Source organism: Zea mays, chromosome 8 (genome assembly GCF_902167145.1).
Source record: "Zea mays cultivar B73 chromosome 8, Zm-B73-REFERENCE-NAM-5.0, whole genome shotgun sequence".
Lineage (NCBI taxonomy): Eukaryota > Viridiplantae > Streptophyta > Magnoliopsida > Poales > Poaceae > Zea > Zea mays.
The window spans coordinates 88212091-88234690 of NC_050103.1; the positions used below are offsets into that span (position 1 = coordinate 88212091).

The 22600-nt window shown below is 43.5% G+C and overlaps 1 protein-coding gene and 1 long non-coding RNA gene across 2 annotated transcripts; both read left to right on the forward strand.

The window, feature by feature from the left end:
* The first annotated feature begins 9193 nt into the window (after positions 1-9193).
* LOC103632460 (uncharacterized) lies at positions 9194-9662 on the forward strand. The gene is made up of 3 exons (XR_002264547.1): positions 9194-9240; positions 9319-9428; positions 9517-9662. It is a non-coding gene; the product is annotated as an uncharacterized lncRNA (long non-coding RNA).
* A 9924-nt stretch (positions 9663-19586) lies between these two features.
* On the forward strand, positions 19587-20928 carry LOC109941568 (RING-H2 finger protein ATL64). Its single transcript, XM_020542669.1, has one exon. It carries the CDS (start codon positions 20033-20035, stop codon positions 20639-20641), a length of 609 nt encoding a protein of 202 aa, XP_020398258.1. The 5' UTR covers positions 19587-20032; the 3' UTR covers positions 20642-20928.
* The last annotated feature ends 1672 nt before the right edge of the window (positions 20929-22600 follow it).

Sequence of the window (22600 nt, forward strand, 5' to 3'; positions counted from 1 at the left end):
TTCAATCTACCCTTTCTTGACAGTAGATTTTCCAAAGACAACATGGCTTGGCCTCTATGGTCGATTTTCGACATCTTTCGCACCACTGTCAAAATCAAAGTCATCACTGCCCTCGGAATCTTCAGATAATCCCGCAAGAATTTCACTGGTTATTTTTTTCAGTGTTGGTTGTCTCTATATCTTCATAAAACCTAGCCAGTGCGGGGTCTTCGCTTCTCTTATCTTCGGCCATCTCAATTCTGATTAAGCGAAAAAGCCAAAGCTAGAAAATGAATGCAATTGCAATAGCTCAGAACAAAACAACTTAAGTCGGTACCACGAAAAAATATTTTGTCACAATCCTCATATCTCTAATACTTATTAAGGCTGCAATAGTAGTCAGCCATTCCGCGTTCTGCCCATTCCGTGTTCTGTCTTTCCGATTCCCTCCTCCCCGCGCACAGTCCATTCCCATGTTCTGCCACCATTCTATATCTATCATTCCCATTCCCCCTCCCCGCAAAGCTCATTCCCATTCCCATTCCCCCGTACAGCCGACGCCTAGCTAAAATTAAAAAAATACACATGGCCCCAAAGGGATTTGAACCCACAACCTCTCAAGCAAATGCTAGCGGTAGCTACCACTACACCACATGTGTGTTTATGTCTACATCTATAACAGAAAACACATCTACTACATCTCTCCCCAAGCCCACCTGCTACCCTTGCACAATGCGTAGTAGTAGATAAGTATCACCGAGATTCTTGAATTATATTTTTGGATGAAGGGAGTAATATTTAAAGAAGAGCCTTGCATGCAATTTCTTTTGTTTGAATAATGTTTTCAACTTAAATTCTTTTTTTGCATGTGTGACATTTATTCTTCGTAATATTTTTTCCATGGATCTGACTTGTGAGTCATTTTTATAAACCAACGCCAAACATGAATTCATGTTTCTTACTTGAAAACCCTGAACAAACACCATTAGCAGCAGGCACTCGCGTTAGGGGCGCTCATCGACGACAAGAAGAAACTTGGCGACTGCCAGTTCGACCTCTAAAAAAAGTCCTACGTGGCCGCATGTGCCGCTATGTACGACAAGCTTGAGACGAAGGGGTAGATTGAAGCAAAGGTGTGTCACTATATATATACAAAACACCATTGCAAAGGGGTCCCCACGGTTCAGAATGTTTCGCTATTCTAGCGAAGGGAAGGAGTTTTTTCGAACCTTCGGCATAAGGCCTTCGTTCGTTTCGCAGTCTGAGTTTACTACAAAGAAACAAACTAATACTGCGAGAGGCTACTGTTGGGGGCCTTCATCTTCCAAAAGTCCTAAAAACACAACTAACCATTTGTTATCAGCGTATTGACGGATATCACAGGAGCTTCGACACCGGAATAGCTTCGATGTGGAGTGATGGAGGGCGATGGATGTAGCTTCGTCACAACAACACAATAAGATGATGCAAGAAGAAGGTGTTGTCCTAAACGATGAAGGCAAAATACGATGTTGCCCCTATATTATTTGTAAATCCTGTGTGTAATCCTTGAGGGCATAAGTGTAATCTCATACCAAGCTGTATGTTCCCCTATAAATAGATGAACGGTGACCTGCATAAAGTACCTTTTTTGGTGGACCTAACAATTGTTGCGTGTAATCTTCTCTTCACTTTCGCTCTAAGTCATTTTCTAAAGTCGAAGGTATATTTGTAAATTTAATATATGAAGGAAGAGAAATATACTATTGATGTGTAAGACTAGTTGTCATGTTCAAACTTTTAAATATCTCTTACACATTCATTTATACACTGATAATAATAAATCACAATTCATTCGATGAAATCTTAACCTTCGTCTTCGAAGAGATTATCATGAAGGGATGATTAGTAGGAGATGAAGATTGATATTTTGTTGCCTTGTTTTTTTTGTGTATAGCAATCGAGAACGAGTGACCAACACTACCAGACTCGCCTTCTTTAGCACCATACAAGATGAGAGGATCAACGTGCTAACTATTTTTCCACAATTGGGTAAGTGAAATCTTTGGTAGAATATCTTGAAAAAAAACTAACAGCATTGTTGGGGGTCTGCTTCGTCACCGAAGGTCCTGTAAGAAGAAACACTTTCGGAAGATCAACACAGAAGCGAAGCCGAAGCTACCATTCGGGGAGCTTCGGCATAGTGACACACCTTGAGACGAAGGGTGGCACCGACTTAAAGATGAAAAGACCGATTGGCCCATGATAATCTGTGTCATGATTGTAATCAATTATAAAGGACATGAATGTAAATCTGCATAGGCTGCGTCCTGTGCCTATAAATAGATGAACAGTATCCCTGTACTGTTCACGCTGACTTGTACTCGCTCGTGCATTATGCTCGTACTATTTTCTTCTGTCAAGTCGAAGGTACGGATGTAATTCCATATTGTTTTTATTTATCCATGATATAATAAAGTTGAAATTAATTATGTTATATAATTATTCACGTTGTTTTCTGTGTCATACATGCTTCTCCTATTATTAATGTATATTGCAATCATGAAGGTATGTCCTTCATGACCTTCGTCTGAAGATCATTATGCCCTAAGGGAAATAATGCTTCGAAGGACGAAGGGCCTTAACCTTTAACATTTTGTGTTGCCTTGTTCTTAATTCGTAGCAATTGAGAACAAGTCCCCAACATTGGCGCCCACCTCCGATGAACTCACTTCCATTGATTGAGCTGATGGCTTCGTTCAACAACCAAGCTGAAGTATCTTCGGCTATGAAGCTGCTAGTGCTCCCGATAACAGGCAGCTCAGGTTCAGAGCCGGCTAACAAGAAGCAGAAGAAGGAAGCACAAAGAAGGGTGCAGCATGTTGGGGTGCAGGGACCCTTCATCAAGTCAAAATGGTCCCACATCCCAATCACCTTCTCCCAGGAGGACCTTCAGCTCAAAGATTACCCTCATAATGATGCTATGGTTATATCTTGTGTCATTAAGGGATTTTTGGTCCATAATGTTATGGTTGATACAGGCAGTGCAGCAGATATCATATTTGCTAAGGCTTTAAGACAGATGCAAGTACTAGAGGACAAGATCCATGATGCAACACATCCTCTATGTGGCTTCGGAGGAAGGCAAATTGTAGCACTTGGCAAAATCACAATGCTGGTAACCTTTGGCTTTGTTCACAACACAAGGACTGAACAGGTTGTGTTTGACATTGTTGACATGGAGTACCCCTACAATGCAATCATTGGTCGTGGGACACTTAATGCTTTCGAAGCAATACTTCATCCAGCATATCTATGCATGAAGATACCTTCGGAACAAGGGCCCATTGCTGTTCATGGGAGTCAAGAAGCTGCCAGAAAAGCCGAAGGAAATTGGACAGACTCAAAAGCAATTCACAATATAGATAGAGCCGAAGTTTGTGAGCAGTACAAATACAAAAGAGAGAAGGCTGCTTCGGCGGATCAGCCGAAGCCTATGCTTCTATGTGAAGACATAGTAGACCAAAAAGTACTGCTGGGGTCTCAGCTATCTGAAGAGCAAGAGAAAACTTTGATAAGATTTTTATTCAACAACAAAGATGTCTTTTCTTGGTCAGCCAATGATCTCTGCGGTGTCAACAGAGATGTCATTAAACATTCACTCAATGTGGACCCATCCTTAGGCCAAGAAAGCAAAGGCTTCGAAAAATGTCTGATGATAAAGCCGAAGGTGCTCGGAATGAAGTGAAAAGGCTTCTCAGTGCTGGTGTTATCAGAGAGGTAAAATACCCAGATTGGTTAGCCAATACTGTCGTGGTGAAGAAGGCCAATGGCAAATGGAGAATGTGCATTGACTTCACAGATCTTAACAAGGCATGTCCAAAAGACGAATTCCCGTTACCAAGAATAGACTCTCTTGTAGATGCATCAGCTTCTTCAGAGCTCATGAGTCTATTGGATTGTTATTCAGGCTATCATCAAATCTGGATGAAGAAGGAAGATGAGCCGAAGACTAGCTTCATAACTCCCAGTGGCACCTATTGCTATCTTCGGATGCCTGAGGGGCTCAAGAATGCTGGAGGGAGCTTCAGTAGAATGACAGCCAAGGTCCTTCATTCCCAGATAGGCAGAAATGTACTGACCTATGTTGATGATATCATAGTGAAAAGCACGAAGCAAGAAAATCACATTGCTGATTTGCAAGAAACATTTGCAAATTTCAGTGAAGCTAGCCTGAAATTAAATCCAGAAAAATGTGTTTTTGGAGTGAAGAAAGGCAAGTTCCTTGGTTGTCTGGTATCAACGAAAGGAATTGAAGCTAACCCAAGCAAGATCGAAGCTATCCTTCAGATGGAGCCACCAAGCACGAAGAAAGGGGCTCAACGGCTGGCAGGAAGATTAGCATCATTAAACAGATTCATATATAGATCAGCGGAAAGAAATCTGCCATTTTTTGAAATACTGAAGTCAGTCAAAGTCTTTCAATGGGGCCCGGCACAACAAAAAGCTTTTGAAGAGTTGAAACAATATTTGATTGATTTAACAACATTAACTCCACCCGCGCCAGGGGCTCCATTGCTCTTATATGTGGCAGCTTCACATTCTGCAGTGAGTGCAGCACTGGTACAGGAGAAGCTAGATGGTCAGGCTAAAAAGAAAGCTCCAATATACTTCTTCTCCGAAGTTCTAAGTCCATCAAAGAAAAATTACACAGAATTAGAGAAGGTTTTATATGCTGTGTTAATGGCCTCCAGAAAGCTTCAGCATTATTTTCAAGCATACCACATAATTGTTCCTTCATCACAACCTCTAAAGGACATCATGAGGAACGGAGAGACTACTGGAAGGATTGGAAAATGGGCTACAGAGCTTAATGAATTCACCATTGATTATGTGCATAGATCTTCAATTCAGTCCCAGGCGTTAGCAGACTTCATCGCTGATTAGACGCCAGGGGCTCAGGAAGAAGAGATAAATAAAGATGTCGAAGCTTGGATAGTGTTCTGCGATGGTTCTTGGGGGACCTTCGGCGCAGGAGCAGCTTCTGTTCTAGTAGCACCTTCGAAAGTCAGAACATGTTATGCAGCCAAGCTAGACTTTAGTTGTACAAATAATATTGCCGAATACAAAGCACTCTTGTTGGGGCTTTGGAAGTTAAGGGCAATGGGAATAAGAAGGGCTATTCTGAAAACTGATTCTCAAGTCATTTCTGGCCATGTAGATAAAAGTAGCAAGGCAAGATATCCGAAACTTGAAAAATATCTGGATACAGTTCGAAGGTTGGAGGCTTCTTTCAAAGGTTTCTCTATCAAGAACATTCCAAGAGGCGAAAATGAGCATGCAGATCTGTTAGCCAAATCAGCGGCTCAGAGGCTCAATCTACCTTCGGAAGTATTTTTTGAAACAATAAAGGCACCTTCGGTTGAACTCATGGAGAGAGTAGTGCTCGCCATCTCTCCAGTACATAGTGAAGATTGGAGGACTGAAATCATATCTTTCCTCCAGGGTAACTGCCTCTCGGACGACGAAGTTTATAATAAAAGAATGGAAGCAAGAACAAAACCATATATCATAATAGAAGGGGAATTATACAAGCATGGAGTTTGCTCCCCCTTCTCAAGTGTTTATCCAGAACCGAAGGTATAGAACTAATGAAGGAGATACATGCAGGATTGTGTGGATCCCATATTGGGTCTAGGCCTTTGCTGGGAAAGGTTTTCAGATAGGGATTTTACTGGTCGAAGGCAGCTTCGGATGCAGCAGATCTGGTCCAAAAGTGCGAAAATTGTCAAAAATGTGCAAGGGACCAAAAACAACCTTCGTCATTGACTCAGTTAATACAACCAACCTAGCCATTGCAAAGATGGGGCCTGGGCTTGTTAGGTCCACTTCCACCAGCACAAGGTAATTTGAAATATGTCGTGGTGGCTGTAGAATATTTTTCCAAGTGGATTGAAGCAAAGCCTTTGGCTACAATAACTTTGGTTACAGTCCAGAAATTCTTCTGGCAAAATATCATTTGTCGCTTCGGCGTGCCGAAGGCTATAACTGTGGATAATGGAACACAGTTTGATGCCGAAACTTTCAAAGATTTCTGCAACCAGATTGGCACGAAGATTCATTTTGCATCAGTCAGGCACCCGGAGTCAAATGGGCTGGTCGAAAGAGCAAATGGTATTATAATGGCGGGAATAATGAAGTTAATCTTTAATCAACCCAGAGGAAAGTGGCCAGATGAGTTGATTAAAGTGGTGTGGAGCCACAATACAACTATATCAAGGTCAATAGGTTTTACACCGTTTAAGTTATTGTTTGGTGATGAAGCTATAACCCAGAAGAAGCTAAGACAGGGTCAATCAGAACAGTAGCTTCTGCAGAAGACGAAGCTGATTATTCTGTGGCAAAAGATGCTATAGAAGGGATCAGACTTCAGGCTGTGGAGAATATCAATAAATATCAAGCCGAAACAATAAAGTGGCGTGACAGAAAAGTTTGGCTGAAAAACATTAAGCCAGGGCATTTGGTACTTCGGATAGTGGTCAATCCAAACATAGTAGGCAACACTACACCAAAATCATACACTTCCTACGGTTTTTTAACTTCCTACAGCTTTTATAACAAACCGTAGGAAATAAATAACTTCCGAGAGGCAACTGGTACCTCTAGGAAATAAACATAACTTCCTACTGTATTTTATAAAAACTGTCGGAAGTTAAAAAACCGTAGGAAGTTATCTAACTTCCTACGGACTCCTCTAGGAAGTAAGGTTTCATCTGCTGACCAGCCAAACAAATAGCTAACTTCCTACGGCTGGCTCTAGGAAGTTAACTGCCCAGTTAACTTCCTACGACCTCCTCTAGGAAGTTAGGTTTCATCTGTTGACCAGCCAAACGAATAGCTAACTTCCTACGGCTGGCTCTAGGAAGTTAGCTACCCAGTTAACTTCCTACGGCCTCCTCTAGGAAGTTAGGTTTCAGTCGTTGACCAGTCAAACGAAAATCTAACTTCCTACGGCCTCCTCTAGGAAGTTAGGTTTCAGTTGTTGACCAGTCAAACAAATAGGTAACTTCCTACGGCCTCTTCTAGGAAGTTAGGTTTCAGCTGTTGACCGGTCAAACGAAAATCCAACTTCCTACGACTGGCTGTAGGAAGTTACTTAACTTCCTAGAGTCAAAGTACAAACTCTAGGAAGTTACGTAACTTCCTACGGCTTGACTCTAGGAAGTTATGTTTTTTATTTTTAACCTCCCTCAACCTTATCTCTTCTCTCTCTTCTCTCACCTTTCTCAATGTCCCTGTCTCCACGCGCGCCGGCCGCCTCTCCCACGCCCGGCCGGCCCCACCGAGCCCTCGGCCCCGGCCGCCCCTCCGCTCCCGCTTGTGACACTATAAAAATCATTAAATAAAAATAATGCAGTTAGTTTATTAATGATATTTATGGTAATAAATTTTTCATTGAAGTGTTTATTATTTATTTCATTTGAAATAATTTTTGATTGCGCATGATTGATTTTCGAATATTTAATAGCATTTCGTCTTAAATGAAAATCCTAGTAAACAATATATAAAATAATATTAGTCCAAAAATAAACTTTTTATTTATAAATAATTTAGGTTTAATTATTATAATTTTTAGAGTTATTTAAAAATGTATTTCGAATTTAGAAAAGGGAACAAAAAAAGAAAAAAAGAAAAAAGAAGAAAAAAACGCAAAACCTAACCTAGCCGGCCCACCAGGCCCAACATCCCCAGCTCGCCCCTCCCTCTGGCCGCCGCTCCCTGGCTGCCCTAGCCGCCACCCTGCTCTCTCCCACCCTCTCTCCTGCTCTTCCCAAGCGCCGCCAGAGCTCTCTCCTCTCCCACTCGCCCCCTGCCTCTCTGCTCCACGCAAGCCGCCCGAAGCCGCCAGGGACGCCGCGCCCGGTGATCCGACCGACGCCCACCAGCGCCCAGCCCCGACCCGAGCACGCGCCCGCGTCCGAGCCCCTCCCCGACGCGACCCCGGTCGCCTCTGCAGCCTGCGCACGCGCCACTACCGTGGAGCGACCGCTCGTCTGCCCCGAACGCCCCTGCACGCCTAGCACCAACGCCGCGCCCGAGTCTCGCGCTGCGCCAGAGCCCATGCCCAGCCGCACCGATCGTCCCCTCGGGTTCATACGAGCGAGCGAGCGGCTTGCTTGGCATCTCTGATCTGATCTCGTCTCGTCTCACCACCGCCTCACCTCTCCGACCCGCTGCTGCCTGCGCCTGTGAAGCTGCGGCGTCGCTATCGGCGTTAATAGGGCACGTGGACCGGTGGCCTCCGTACCGGGAGAGAGGTCACGTCAAGGCGACCCGACGGAAGAAGAGACGGCTCGCGCTAGCTCGGGTGCTGTGCCGATCCGTCGTCCACCGCCAGCGCGCGCTCGCCACCGCACCCAGCACCAGCATAAGAGAAGTCTGGTGGCGTCGACGGCGGCGGCGGCCGGCTTGCCACAGTCCAATCCTTGGACCGGCCAAAAAGCAGTTGAAGGCGCGAGCGAGCAAGCTAGCGTGCCCTTCGTCGCTACGCCTACGTGCCCTTCGTCGCTACGCCTACGCGTGATCGAGCGGGGCATTACTGTAAGTTCCTTTCTGGATTTTGTTTGCCGCTCCTTGCATGCTTTGCTTCCATAAATGCTTCAGTATGTCATACTCGACCCACGTATTCCTGCTAGCTTTAATTTGGTAGTTCTCGATCTGTCGGCCATTCATTCTCTCTTGTTGGCTGCTGCTGCGTGGATTTTGGCTCCAGCCTGTATGTAGGTGGTTCGGAATAATGCATGCATCGACGTTCGTATCCGTTGTATCTCGAGCGAGACGACCGACGATACATGCATTTTCTGCGTGTGTCCTGATCAAGCAACGATATATACTTGCAAGATGCTGAAACGTACAGGTTAATTGCGACATACAAAAAATCGATCATATATGATAGGATAAACCGTTATCGTGGAGCGACCGCGCGTCTGCCCCGACCGCCCCTGCGCGCCTAGCGCCGACGCCGCACCCGAGTCCCGCGCCGCGCCAGAGCCCGTTATCATATATGACTATGGATAGGACTTTTGTGATGCAATTTAAGCCATTTTCGTTGATTGTAGTTGACTTGCTGTAATTTCTGGTTATAGTGTTTGTCAAATGTACATACAGGAAGCTAGCACTGGTGCAGTGCCCAGTGATGTTCAAATATACCTTAGGGGGCACAGAGGACCAGATCCTGCAAATTCAGATGTGTTGTGCAGCCAAAAGGCAACAGATCGTGTGGTGAGTGTTTGGAAATGTTTGGTAGATTCTGTTTATATGGATTTTTGTATGTAAGATTGCATTGTTCTTTTGTATGAGGCTGCATATGGCGAGGCGATGACTAGTCAGCACGGACCAGACTATGACTGGAGGACCTCACCTATTGATCCTCAGGCTGTGTATGCAAGTGGTGGAAAAGCTCATGGAAGGTGAGGACTCTACATATCTTATATTGTTTCATTGGTTGAGTGTAATACATGTATTCTTAATCCTGTCGTGTTGTTACTTGTTTTGTAGGTACACAATGTTTGCTAACGTCATCGACTCGAGGCAGGTTAGGGTTCAGCGTGGAGGTTCATCGAGGTCTGCTGCTCGTAGCTCCCGTCGCTCCACTCAAGATCCAGCAGAAGTGGAGCAACTGCGAGAAGAACTTAGGCGACATCAGGATTACTTGAAGCAACAAGCTGCGCAACATGAATATTATGCTACACAGATTCAGCAACAACAAACACTCATACAAGTAAGTTCAAAAGATAATAGCTTTCACTTTAAGATATGTATTGATTTAAAACGCTGATGTGAATGAGTTCAACAAATTTGTAGCAACTAGCACAGGCCCAAGGGATACACGTCCCGGTGCCCCCCCACCACCTCCCGTTCATTATCCTTGGTCTTCACCTCCACCTGTACCTACATCTCCATCTACCGAACATCAGGTATGCATATTTATCATCATTTAGTTGTTGTTAGTTATATTATGATGTAACTCAACAAATGTCATTTGTACATGTATATTAGACCCCTCCAGCTACCTTGCCGACGCATGAACAAGAGGATGGGTTAGACTTTGTCGAAACCCTCTTGAATAGTGGAGGTTTCGATGGTGATCGGCGACCGTGAGCTTCCATGTTATTGCATTCTGATACTTGAGACTTTTATTATGACTATGTATGAGATATTGTCTCTGGATGATGATATGTGTGAGACTTTTGTGATGATAAGACTATGGATGAGACTTTTGTGATGTAATAATTGATGAGACTATGGATTTAAATATTGTTATGTGATTGTGTGTGAGATGTTTTATGCGATAATATGTTGTGCTATATAGCTGTTGATATATTTGTTATTTTCTGGAATGTGGTGTAAAATATAAACAACATTTGTAATGCTGGTCAAATTAACTTCCTAGAGGCTACAGTAAGCCGTAGGAAGTTAGCCAGCTAACTTCCTAGGGGCTACAGTAAGCTGTAGGAAGTTAGCCAGCTAACTTCCTAGGGGCTGCAATAAGCCGTAGGAAGTTAGCCAGCTAACTTCCTAGGGGCTGCAGTAAGCCGTAGGAAGGGCTACAGTAAGCCGTAGGAAGTTAGTCAGCTGACGGCGTGAAACTACTAACTTCCGAGAATCTACTAACTTCCGAGAGGTTTATTAAGCCGTAGGAAGTTAGGTAACTTCCTAGAGCCCTCTAGGAAGTTAAGCTAACTTCCGACAAAAAATTTTCGAGAGCCAAACTTCCGACGGGATGGCTTAACTTCCGAGAGTTTCGCTAACTTCCTAGAGTTTAGACCTAACTTCCTAGGGTTTAGGCTCTAGGAAGTTTACTATTTTGGTGTAGTGCAAGCTACAGCTGAAGTGGGAAGGACCCTTTCCGGTGGTATCTTCATCAAGACCCGGTTCTTATAGATTGAAGGATATGGACGGCAACGACATTCCTAGATCTTGGAATGCGAATGAGCTTCGACGATATTATGTGTAACTTGATGTAATATTTTTCATTTTTCCTATGGCACCCTTTTCCTTTCCAAAGGGGGAGAAAGGTTTTTAATGGGGCCATAGTTTGTAATTTTTCCTTTCTTATCCAGCTCTATGAGAGCAAAATCCCCCAAAAATATGTAAAATGTAAAATATGAGCATGCACCATCGAGTGCAGAGAGAAAAAAACAGGGAAAAGCTCGAAAGTCGTCCCTAAGGGGATGCAGAGCACGACGAAGCTACAAAAAGTCGTTCCTAAGAGAGTGCAGCGTAAGTTTTCTGCTCAAAAGTCGTTCCTAAGGGAATGCAGAACCAAGTACCGTCGAAATAGAAGGTGAAGAAGTTCAAAAGACATTCCTAAGGGAATGCAGAACTTACACCGAAAAGTCAACGGTGATACCGCCGAAATAGAAAGCGAAGAAGTTCAAAAGACGTTCCTAAGGGGATGCAGAACTTACACCGAAAAATAAGCGGTGCAGCCGAAAAATAAACAACAAAGAAATTTCAGTCATTCCTAAGGGAATGAGTAGTTTTGATGTGGCTTCGTAAGCGCGTGTCTGAACATTCATTTGCACAATACATCACATCATTCATTGCATTCATAAACATTCATTTAGACATACATAGGATCATCATCATCATATCATACAAATACAGACAGTTGCTTTGGCTCTAATGATAAGGCTTCGGCGAAAAGAAGCAGATTTATGCTTCGTTGTATACGAAAAGAAGGGAAGGTGGTTTTCGCCTTCGGCTCAAAAAATACAAGTTTCGTCCACATCAAAGCAGTTCATACATGGACGGAAAGGTAAAAATATATTACAAGGTATGAACAAATTTACATAGTAGTATCTGATTCTTAAATTACAATATTCTTTACAAGGATAATTCAAAAGTTTCTCTAAAGTTTTTTCATAGCAATGTCTTCGGCTTCATCACCATCCGCTAAGCTTCGGATCATCCACCAAGCTCCGTATCACTGCTCTTCGGCTTTGTCATCCTATACATAACAAAGCGTTATAAGGTAAATTCAAGTTTCAAGGAAAAGGTAAGCACAAGGTATGAGTTTATTACCAGTTTGAGGTGACTTCGAGCTTCGTCACCAGCCAAGCTTCGTCCACCCTTCGCCCAAATTTTAGTTACGAATCTGTTCCCAATGCTTTGGGCCAGGCCGGGGATGTCATTCAAGTCCACTGGTGATAAGCTGAAGTTCGGCCTGTTTACAATATTCTCGTGCGTGCAACCAGCCCTCATAAAAGCAACAGCTGTGCCGCGAGAAGCTAGCAGAGCGCAGAAGTCACCATGCCCATCTATGACTTCATCAAGAGCATCAACTTCGCCTTCAATATGATCAAAGATGCCTGGCGGGTCTTCAGCTAAAGGTTTAAACTTTTCAGAACTGGCTCCAACTGAGTTGAAGACCTGCTTCAGTCGTTGCACGCAACGGTTGCCAAAGTTCAGACATTTATCTTGAAGTTCCTTCAATGACTTTTGCAAGTTCGAACTCTTTGCAACTTCAGCTTCAAGCTTTGCATCAAAATCCTTCTTCTCTTGTGCGAAGCTTTTTGATTTCGTGGAGAGTTCACTGTTTAATCTAGCAATCTCGGCATGGGCTTCTACCAGTGAACCCTCCATTGTTTGAATCATGAAATCCTTCTTCTCCAGAGCAGCTTCGTGATCTTTAATTTTGCCCTCTAAGCCCTCAATTATAATCTCGTTTTTCTTGTCCTCGTGGTCTTGTTGCATCCTCAAGGTTTTACTTAGTAGTAGACTCTGAAAAAATAACCTTCATCAGAAGTAACCTTCATCTAGAAAACAATAAAAAGTTAAGGTAAGAACTTTATCTTAAAATTAGAATAAAACAAGTTGTCAGCGATATGTTGCCGTCGGTATCTGCTGAGGTCAGCCTCAAGCTTCGGAAAGCCAACACTCTTCGATAGAGTGCTGACAACCTTCGCTCCAGTCCGGTCCCGGAGACATCCTAAGCTCTCTTCGTCAACACCACCAAAGAGCAATGCTCCTGGTTGATAGCCGCATGATATTGCATAATCCCTCAGCTCTTCCTTCTCAGCCTTAGACAGCTTTTGCCTAAGTACGTTTTTAAAATTAAAATCCTTTTCCTCCGAAGTATCTTCGGAAATCTCCTTCTCTTTTCCCTTCTCTTTCCCGGGAGCTGGGGCCAGAGTCTCTTCGGCAGTTGTAGCATCTTCTTCCGTAGACATGTTCAAAAGCATCTTATCAATGTCAGAAAAAGTGCCCTCCAGATTTGTATCTTCGGTCGTCTTAGCTTCGGCAGTTGCAGCTTCGGCGGGGGCAGCCTCGGTAGCTGTAGTGTCTTGGAAGCCGGTGTTTTTGACGCCGAAGCCGATGGTGGCATTTCTTCAATAGCATCAATAACAGTAATAATCCTTCGCCTTTTTTCAACAGGCTTCTTGATTGCCGCAGGCTCCTCCTTCTTCTCTAAAGATTCGGTCATTACCTTTAAAATTTCCTCCACATCAGCAGCAGGAGGCGTTGAAGGAATTTTTTCCTGTATATCAATTGTTGTTGGCTTCGCAGCCGAAGCTTTTCTTTTCTTCGGAACAGCCACCTTCGGCTCAGGGCTGGATTTTTTTCTTTTTCAAAGCTTTCTCATCTTCTTCTATCATTCTAGCAGCTTGCCTCCTCATAACACTGACAACTCTTTTTCGCTTTGGCCCTTCGGCACCCTTGCTTAACCGTTCATAGTCAGGGTATTCAAACTTTAGGGCATCCATTACTCGGTTCAGCCTTCGCTTCAGTCGGGTGTCGAAGGCCGCGGTCATCAATTGATCTTCTTTCTTAGTATAGTTGCCCACAATTTCATTGCACATAGCTTCAATCATTTCCAACCATTCTTGGCAAGGCTCTTTGAAATGTTTCTTGAACTTAAAATGATAGGGCAGTCGAACAAGTTCATTCTTTTTCTTTTCTCCTTTAAGCTTCGACATATTCCATTCCTTTAACGTCGGAAATACTCTATTAACTAAGTATTCCTGCACCAAATCTCTAGTACCGATATGCTCAGATACAACTCGAAAATCGCCCACAGCTTCTCGGCATGGTGACCCTTGCAGCATGTCGCACAGGAGCCTAGTTAACTCGAAGGTTAGGTCCAGTGGGCTCTGAACTGTCTTCTCCTTCTTCTCATCAACCTTAACATAAAACCACTCATTCTTTTAGCCGGTTGGCCATTTGGTGCGATAGCTAATCACCAGAGTCTTCATATCTTTGCGGTAAGCAAAGTTGTAACAGCCGAAATTCTCGTGTAGCCCATCTTCCCTAGCCTTCGTCTGATAATGAAGCTCATGCACCCGGCAGAAAGCTTCGGCAAGCGGCTCCACTCCTTGGCTTCGAAGAGCCCAGATAAAGACGCCGAGCCTAACGATGGCGTTAGGAGTCAGCTGATGAAGATAAACTTCAAAATCTTCCAAAACATCCACAATCATTTCATGCAAAGGAAACCTCAATCCTGCTTTGAAGAAACTTCTGAAAACTACCACCTCATCATTTTCTGGCTTCGGAGTGGTTTCTTCCCCGCCAAAACGAATCAGCTTCTTCTCGGCTTCCCCGAAGTAGCCTAGCTTTAACATCATGGGCATATCAGCCTCAGAGATAGTAGACTTTCCAAAGTCCAAGTGGCTGGGTTTGGATGGCATGACGGTGTTATAATCTATCTCTTCTTCACCAGCATCATCCTCTTCAATGTCAGCCTATTCAGCTTCGGCAGCAGGTGCACCTTCGTTAGAGGCACACTCTGTCACGACTAGTCCCGACTGCCTCATTACTTCGGAGATTGGGGCAGTCTCAGCAGCTTCGGCCTCCTCTCTGTCGCGCGTAATTCTAGCTGTTGAACGCACTCTGGCCATTTGATATTGAATTTCTCACGGTTTTGACGAATTTGATGACTTTTTGCAATTTTGCCGAAGCTCCCTCTTATGGCGAAGCTAAAACAAGACAATGCTTTGATTGAGAATACGATGAATAAGCTTCGGATATGGTCAAATTTTTCAGCAGCACAATAGTGCAATAGTAATAAATGATGTGGTAACTTCACACCTACCCGTCTGTTTATATAGTGCTGCAGGTGGGAAGGTGAATCGTCAAGCCGCTCGCACCCGCTGAACAGTCTCCCGCACCCACTGAACGGTGGACCACAGTGCGCGAGAAGGTGAATCACCAGATCGCGCGTACCCATTGTATGGTGGGACCACCTCGCACTCGGAATATTTAATCGTTTCTCGACAACGAGCTCAGGGAAGGTGTTTTTCGGACCTTCGACATTCCGAAGCCTAAGAGATTTTTTCACGGGTCGAGCTCGTTACGAAAAACGATCTGACACCATGAAGGGGCTACTGTTGGGGGTCTGCTTCGTCGCCGAAGGTCCTGTAAGAAGAAACACCTTCGGAAGATCAACACAGAAGCAAAGCCGAAGCTACCATCCGGGGAGCTTCGGCATAGTGACACGCCTTGAGACGAAGAGTGGCACCGACTTAAAGATGAAAAGACCGATTGGCCCATGATAATTTGTGTCATGATTGTAATCAGTTATAAAGGACATGAATGTAAATCTACACAGGTTATGTCCTGTGCCTATAAATAGATGAATCGTATCCCTGTACTGTTCACGCTGACTTGTACTCGCTCGTGTATTACGCTCGTACTATTTTCTTCTGTCAAGTCGAAGGTACGAATGTAATTCCATATTGTTTTTATTTATCCATGATATAATAAAGTTGAAATTAATTATGTTATATAATTATTCACGTTGTTTTCTGTGTCATACATGCTTCTCCTTTCATTAATGTATATTGCAATCATGAAGATATGTCCTTCATGACCTTCGTCTGAAGATCATTATGCCCTAAGGGAAATAATGCTTTGAAAGACGAAGTGCCTTAACCTTTAACATTTTGTGTTGCCTTGTTGTTAATTCGTAGCAATTGAGAATAAGTCCCCAACATGCATTTTCCATAAAAATTGCCATGAACAGAGCATGAATAGAGCTCATCTCTATTCATAGTGCAAGAGAAAGAAACCATTAAATAATAGACTAGAGTTTTAGTGCCGGTTGATGGATCTAACCGTGATACTAATATTCTGCCTTTAGTATGAGTTAAAGCTATCAATCAATATTGGATGTTTATTTCCACCAAATTAAAGATTAGTCGCTATCACATCGAATGTTTAAATGCTTAATTATAGGTATTAAATATAGTCTAATTATAAAACTAATTACACAGATAAAGAATAAAAAGACGAGATGAATTATTAAAACTAATTAAGCATATATTTAATATATATACTTATAATCGATATTTAAATATTTGATGTGACACGAACTAAAGTTTAGTCACAAAACCAAATAATCCCTAATATGTGTTTATTAGATTAGTGTCGGTTTATGGTTGTACTTGGTAAATCAGGACATAGAAATCGAATTTATACTCTCTAGTTTTTGATGGGGTCAGGACAGACCGTGACTGTTAGAGCAGCGGGGAACAGCACAGCGTAACCATATCTCTCTTCCTTCTCCGTGTCTCCACCACTTTGCCCCTGTTTGTTTCAGCTTTTTGGAGCTTCTGGCCATCAAAAGCTGCTGCGGACTGCCAAACGCTCAGCTTTTCAGTCAGTTTCTATAAAATTTGTTTGGGTAAAAATCATTCAAAATCAACATAAACACATAATCGGTTGAGTCGTTGCAATAGTAGGAATTCGTCACTTTCTACATCCTGAGTCCTATAGACACCTTTATCTTCCTTCGTACATAATTCTAATAATACTCAGATTCTCTACACAGTCAGATTCTCCCCATAGCCAGATTCTCAGAAAAGCTGGTCAGAAAAAAGCTGAACCAAACAGACCCAATTGTCTACCTCAGGAAAAGGAACAATATTCTCTCCTCTGGCCCTCACTACAAATATGTCATGAAAATATTTGCCTTTCATTGCTTCTGTTGGGGACTTGTTCTCAAACGTTATGAATAAAGAACAAGGGAACACAAAATATTAATGGTTAAAGCCCTTCGTCCTTCGAAGCATTATCTCCCTTAGGATTTAATGATCTTCAGACGAAGGTTATGAAGAACGTACCTTCATAATCACAATGTATAATAGTGGAAATAGAAGCATATGAAACATGAGAAGTATCATGAATAATCATATGACACCAGCAATATAGCATCATAAATAAATATAAACAATATTGAATTACATTTATACCTTCGACTTGACAGAGGGCAAAAATCCAAGTGTGACGTGCAAGTGAATACACGTTCGCGTGAACAGTACGGGGTTACTGTTCATCTATTTATAAGCACGGGACGCAGCCCAGTCGAAATTACATTCATGCCCTCGACAAATAACTAAAAACATGACACAAACTATTATGGACTGATCGGTCTTTTCCTTTTTAGGTCGGTGCAGCCCTTCGTCTCAAGGCATGTCACTATGCCGAAGCTCCCTGGATCGTAGCTTCGGCATGTACCTTCGTGCTGTGTCTGCTTATGTGCCAACTTGCTTAAAGGACCTTCGGCAACGAAGCAGGCCCCAACAGCTTCAATCTGCCCTTTCTTGACAGTAGATTTCCAAAGACAACATGGCTTGGCCTCTATGGTCGATTTTCAACATCTTCCGCACTACTGTCAAAATCAAAGTCATCACTGCCCTCGGAATCTTCAAATAATCCAGCAAGAATTTTGCTGGTTATTTTTTCAGTGTTGGTTCTCTCCATATCTTCATAAAACCTAGCCAGTGCAGGGTCTTCGCTTCTCTTATCTTCGGCCATCTCAATTCTGATTAAGCGAAAAAGCCGAAGCTAGAAAACGAATGCAATTGCAATAGCTCAGAACAAAACAACTTAAGTCGGTAGCACGAGAAAATATTTTGTCACAATCCTCATATATATATATATATATATATATATATATATATATATATATATACACAAAACACCATTGCAAAGTGGTCTCCACAGTTCAGAACGTTTCGCTATTCTAGCGAAGGGAATGTGTTTTTGTGTTTTTTCGGACCTTCGGCATAAGGCCTTCGTTCGTTTCGCAGTCTGAGTTTACTACAAAGAAACAAACTAATACTACGAGAGGCTACTGTTCGGGGCCTTCATCTTCCGGAGGTCCTAAAAACACAACTAACCATTTGTTATCAACGTATTGACGGATATCACAGGAGCTTCGACACCGGAATAGCTTCGATGCGGAGTGATGGAGGGCGATGAAAGTAGCTTCGTCATAACAACACAAGAAGATGATGCAAGAAGAAGGTGTCGTCCTAAACGATGAAGGCAAAATACGATGTTGCCCCTATATTATTTGTAAATCCTGTGTGTAATCCTTGAGGGCATAAGTGTAATCTCATACGAAGCTGTATGTTCCCCTATAAATAGATGAACAGTGCCCTGCATAAAGTACCTTTTTTGTGGACCAAACAATTGTTGTGTGTAATCTTCTCTTCACTTTCGCTCTAAGTCATTTTCTAGAGTCGAAGGTATGTTTGTAAATTTAATATATGAAGGAAGAGAAATATACTATTGATGTGTATGACTAGTTGTCATGTTCAAACTTTTAAATATCTCTTACACATTCATTTATTCACTAATAATAATAAATCACAATTCATTCGATGAAATCTTAACCTTCGTCTCCAAAGAGATTATCATGAAAGGATGATTACTAGGAGATGAATGTTGATTATCTCTTTTAATATTGTGTTGTCTTGTTTTTGGTTGTGTATAGGAATCGAGAATGAGTGACCAATACTACCGGACTCGCCTTCTTTAGCACCATACAAGATGAGAGGATCAACGTGCTAACTTTTTTTGCACAATTGGGTAAGTGAAATCTTTGGTAGAATATCTTGAAAAAACTGAAGGCATCTTCCATAAAAATTGCCATGAACAGAGCATGAATAGATCTCATCTCTATTCATAGTGCAAGAGAAAGGAACCATTAAATAATAGACTAGAGTGTTAGTGCCGGTTGGTGGATCGATCTAACCGATACTAATATTCTGCCTTTAGTATGAGTTAAAGCTATCAATCAATATCTAGTATGGGATGTTTATTTCAACCTAATTAAAGATTGGTCCCTCGAATGTTTGAATGATTAATTATGAATATTAAATAGTCTAATTATAAAACTATATACATAAATAAAGAATAAAAAGACAAGATGAATTTATTAAAACTAATTAAGCCTATATTTAATATATACTCATAATCGATATTCAAATATTTGATGTAACACGAACTAAAGTTTATTCAGAAAACCAAATAATCTCTAATATGTGTTTATTAGATTAGTGTCGGTTTATGGTTGTACCTGATAAATCAGGACATTAGAAATCGGATGTATACTCTCTAGTTTTGGATGGGGTCAGGACAGACTGCGACTGTTAGAGCAGCGGGGAGCAGCACAGCATAACCATATCTCTCTTCCTTCTCCCTGTCCCGATCACGTCTCTCCCCCTTCCTTCGTGCACAGCGACAGCAGTGCCGATTCTATCTCGTGGCGGCCCCAAACACAACAAACTGCACCACACGGTTGCCAAAAGAGAGACAGAGAGAGAGAAGTGTGGCCAATTGACAATTTGTCAGTCCAGGAAGGATGCTCTCTAGCTAAATGCATGCATGATATATGCACGCAGCTTCCCATTCCATTCTGATCTGAGCCGCTTGGTCATTTTTCGTCCGGCCGCGCCGTATCGGCGGTCATACTCATGCCCTTGCCTACGCCGCAAGGGAACTCAAGAGCCGCCACTTCCACCGCTCGCGCTAGTGCTACTGCTACCCTACGTCTCACCACCAAAAAAAAAAATCTCTCATGCCATCCCATCCATTGGCACTATGTATATATATATATCCTTGTAGTCATTTCAGCTGTATCGATCCATTTCCCAAGCTTTCCATTCCGTCGTATCGTGTGATCCGGCCTCCGGTATGAATGATTCGCGTATTTTGATTTCGATCTGATCCGTCGCACTGTTAGACTCGACCCCGGCCGGGTACTGAGGGATCCAAATCCAACGGAATGGGTCAGGCGGCAGCCATGACCATGAGCCCCAGCCCACGCGCCGCCGCCGCCGCCGGCATCCACTGGGAGGCACACGGGCGGCTTCTCACGGCGTGCCTCGTCGTGCTCAACGTCCTCCTCGTCCTCCTCGTCTACGCCTACTTCTGGCGCTTCTTCTCGCGCTCGCGAACGCGCGGCGGCGGCGGCGGCGAGGACGACGACTCGGCCGATGGGGCGTCGGCGTCTTCGGAGGCCTCGTCGCCGCCGGCGTCGCCCAAGGCCCGGGACCGGCGCGAGGTGCAGCTGGCCATCACCGCGCTGCCCGTCTTCGTGCACTCCTCCTCCGGCGTCGGCGTCGGCGGGCCGGCGGCCGAGTGCGCGATCTGCATCGCGGAGTTCGCGGACGGCGACCAGGGCCGCCTGCTGCCGCGCTGCCGGCACCGCTTCCACGCGCGCTGCGTCGACACGTGGTTCCGCTCCCACACCACCTGCCCGCTCTGCCGCGCCACTGTCCTCGCCGACGCCGCGCCGGCGCCGGCGGAAACTGCCAACCAAAACCAACCACCGCATCATCGTCATACGGATACGCCGAATGGTACGGACTCCAGTACAGAATCTCCGGTGTGAAAAAGACAGTCGCAGGCAGATCCATTCATGGTTTAACTTGAGAGTACTTTCAAGTTGCGAGTGATCAGATGCCTGTGTACTGGGAGGAATTAAAAGCCTGCTCATGCAAGCAGAAGCGCACTTCTTGATCAGGTTTAATTGTGAGCGCATAGATTTTAGACATTTCAATCCGTATTTTTGTACAACTTTCTCGTGTAAACAGTACGTGGGATGAGCTGCTGGAGCTGCTGGCTGTAAATTTATGTGTGCTAATTGAACTGCTAGCTGATTTTCTTTGGTTCTGACAATTCCGTTTCAACCTCTGCGCTGCTGGTTAGGTTGCGAATGGTCTGGTGCCATGGTAGTCAGTCAGATCTAAATGACTTCAAAACAAAACCTGTCAACTACAAAATTATAAATGATAACATTGTATTGAGTTTCAACCATGTCTTGTTTGCAAATTATAAATTTCAACATAAAAAAACTGAGACTACTCCAAACAGTTTTAATAAAAAAATTATCAAGTACAAAGTTACAGATTGGTTGAGATCCACAATTTTAATATAAAATTTATATTCGTTCAATTTCATATAATAAGTTTCAAATGTTTTATGTGACATTTTTATAGGCATGTATCCTAATTGTGTTGCTTTAGTTGATCGATTAATAACTTGACTTGTGGGGAGGGACACAAGAAGTTAGGGATGGCAATTTTACCCGTGGGTTCGGATATCCGATGGATATCCGACCCGTCGGGTACGGGTTCGGGCACGAAATATGACCCGTGGGTCTTACCCGTACCCGACCCGATTTTATTACGGGTCGGGTACAGATTTGATTTCTTACCCGCGGGTACCCGACGAATATCCGAAAATAGTGATTTTAGATTTTCAACCTACCAGTACGCTAGCTAGCCGTCCACCCTCGATAGCTCATCCTACTGCCATCCATCCCTGTCTGATGATGCTCCTAATCTGGTTCTAGTACTAGTGCCAGTACGTTTGATGAAGTGCCAGTACGTAGTACTAGTGTTATCTAGTACAAGTACTTGTGCTAAGAGAGTGTTAATACACCAAACGACTATGCTAGCTACTCTCCGATTTTGACGAGTTGGAAGTTTATTAACAAAAAACATTAGCAACACATGTTCAAGGCTACATCTACACGACTGCACTATGCAACAACATTATGTGCCTCCGGTGTTCATGGCGATGTGCGACGCTTAGAACTACACTAGACTTCATTTAGGTAGAATGCACCAAGCTGCTATACCCGACGGATACCTGATATCCGCCCGATACCCGATGGGTACGGGCATGGGTACAAAATTTTACCCGTGGGTATAGTCATGGGCGGATATGGATAATCCCCGCGGGTATGATCGCGAGCGGGTATTTACTCTACCCGATCCGAACCCGACCCATTGCCATCCCTACAAGAAGTTGAACTCAAGAACACATAAGTGATACTCAGATCATCTAACTAACTCAAATAGGGGTCTAAATATAGAGTCTAAGATTAAAAGGAGGGCATCTCCAACAACTCCTTACTTTCATTCCCAAAATCATGTTTTAGGGAGAAAAAACCAAGAAAAATAAGCCCTTCAACAAATAAGCCCTTCAACCGTTCCGTACTTGTCTTCCCTTTCTTGCCACGCGCCCGAAAAACCCAGCTGAGCTTCCCAGATATTTGCCAACCTCTAGCCTTCCTAATCTCGTTTTTTCTATGTAGAGTAGCTTGATTCACGTCTTCCTAGCCAAAATAAACTCTCATTCTCGCCTCCTCCCTACTCTCATTCTATGCACAGTGGCTCAACTCGTTCCCCCAACGGGGCAGGTGCCCAAGAGCTTTATCGTCCAATCCGAACGGGGCTACACGTCGAGGAGTGACCGACAAGCTTATCCGAGGGCTACTCACCGACGGTGAATACGTCGAAGGTGCTCGACCACGCGTTGTCACACCCGATTTTGGAAGGTAAAC